Genomic DNA, 2,068 nt, shown 5'->3' on the forward strand with positions numbered 1-2,068 from the left:
CAAGAAGAAATAGGTTAAAAGAAGGTGAAGGAATTGCCAACTTTGAACATATTCTAGTAACAGTATTTGGAGAATCATAATGGCAAGGGATTTTCTTCAGCTACTGAAATAATATGTTTTGAGTAGCTTTATAATTTTTTATTATTTTTAATATAATTTTTTAATTATTTTTAATGGTTATGAGAATTTATTCATTTTATTCCACTAAAGATGCCATATAGTAGCAATAGATTGTTTTAGGGAAAAGATGAAATAACATGACTTTTTTGAAACATGTAGTCTGTCCGAGCCTGGTGGTTCATTCCTATAATCCCAGCACTTTGGCAGGCTGAGGTGAGAGGATCGCTTGAGCCCAGGAGTTCAAGACCAGCCTGAGCAACAAGCAAGACCCCATCTCTACAAAAAATTAAAAAATTAGCCAGTCATGGTGGCTACTTGGGAAGCTCAGGCAGGAGGCTCATTTGACCCTAAGAGTCTGAGGTTGCCGTGAGCTTTGATGATTCACTACACTCAAGCCCAGGCAACACAGTGAGACTCTATCTCAAAATAAATAAATAAATAAAAATAAAAAATAATTAGTTTATATTATTTTTAGAATCTCTGTTTTGGAATATTCAAATCTCTTTCTCTCTTCTTCCTTTTCTTCCTCTCTCTTTCCCCTGCCTTCTCGATGGTTAGGAAGAGAGCCCTGGTTGCTATTGGTACCCATGATTTGGACACTTTGTCAGGTCCGTTTACATACACTGCAAAGCGCCCTTCAGATATCAAGTTCAGGCCTCTAAATAAGGGCAAGGAGTATACAGCCTGTGAACTGATGAACATCTACAAGGTAAGTAATATTTTTGGTTATACAGTAGCTTTGTAAAAACTACGAAAATTCTTCAAATCAACTCTCGAAATTAAGAAAATCTAATGGATCCTTAAAAAAAAAATAGTAGTATCTGAGCTTGGCATGATTTATCTGATCTAGAATGGGACCTGGACATAATTCTCTTTTGTTTATTGTTTTTTTTTAACCACCTCTGGGATGATTTAAATGTACTGCTTGGATTGAGAACCACTAAAGTAGACCATACCGCAGTGTAATCTTTGTATTTGGGTGTAATTGAAACTCATCCAATTTTAAGGAAGACAGATTTAGCTAGGTTTCTTTTTTGTTTGTTTGTTTGTTTTTCGTGGGAAGTGCTGTTATAAACTGTCTGCCTCCCATTATTAGCATTTTAGAGTCGAACATTAAAAATGAATGCAGTAATCATTTAAAATTGAATGTAACAAATAGAAAAAGGGGGCATTTTGGAAAAAGCAGCTGTTGTTATCTTTGGTCTAATTTGCAAGTGATTTCTTCCTATTTATCTAAATAGTTTTGTGATAATCTGTTTTGTTTGAGATATTTTGGGTATTCCAGTTCAAATCTGTTTTCTCTTCTGAACAATGACTCAATTGTGTTCTCATCTCTCCCCAGTAGGAGATGAGGTTGTATAAGAATGTTGAAACATTAATTTATATTAGCAAATCTTATGAATTCAGAGATTTGTGCAGTTTGAAATTCTTTTAATGTTTTTCTGACAGTTTCTCCTCTTTTAAAATATTACATTGGTATGTAAACGAATTATAGTGGTAGAAATAATTTTATTTGACTTTTTTTCAGACTGACAACCACCTTAAACATTATTTGCATATCATTGAAAATAAACCCTTGTACCCAGTTATCTATGATAGCAACGGTGTTGTCCTTTCAATGCCTCCAATCATCAATGGTGAGTTATTTCTAAGCATCTTGGTATTTGCTGTTCTCCCTTACTCGCACACGTTTCTGTAAAATTCTGAGTAGACTTGCCTGAATCAAATCAAATAACTCTTAATCTGAGCAGCTCAGGTCTTGTTGATTTTATTTTAATAGTTTTTTTCATTTATTCAACAGCATTTTACTGGTGATTATTATGTAATTTATAAATGCATAAATGTTCATACATTTATAAGTATGTTCTAATGCTAGACTTTGGGTTCTGTTCTATTCTTCCAAAGGGTAGTTCCTTTGTTTAAATGCAAAGTCAGACTCTGTTTTATA

General features: G+C 33.5%; 1 protein-coding gene across 1 annotated transcript in view; it reads left to right on the plus strand.

Moving 5' to 3' along the window:
- Window positions 1-2,068, plus strand: part of FARSB (phenylalanyl-tRNA synthetase beta subunit) — a 72,364-nt gene that overhangs the window by 13,362 nt on the left and 56,934 nt on the right. Inside the window, exons 6-8 of the mRNA XM_023510367.1 lie at window positions 679-829; window positions 1,649-1,815; window positions 1,922-1,931. Coding sequence (XP_023366135.1) covers window positions 679-829; window positions 1,649-1,815; window positions 1,922-1,931 — 328 coding nt within the window. The remainder of the gene's footprint in view (window positions 1-678; window positions 830-1,648; window positions 1,816-1,921; window positions 1,932-2,068) is intronic.

Source organism: Otolemur garnettii, unplaced genomic scaffold (assembly GCF_000181295.1).
Source record: "Otolemur garnettii isolate 467f Iridium unplaced genomic scaffold, OtoGar3 scaffold00013, whole genome shotgun sequence".
Classification (NCBI taxonomy): domain Eukaryota; kingdom Metazoa; phylum Chordata; class Mammalia; order Primates; family Galagidae; genus Otolemur; species Otolemur garnettii.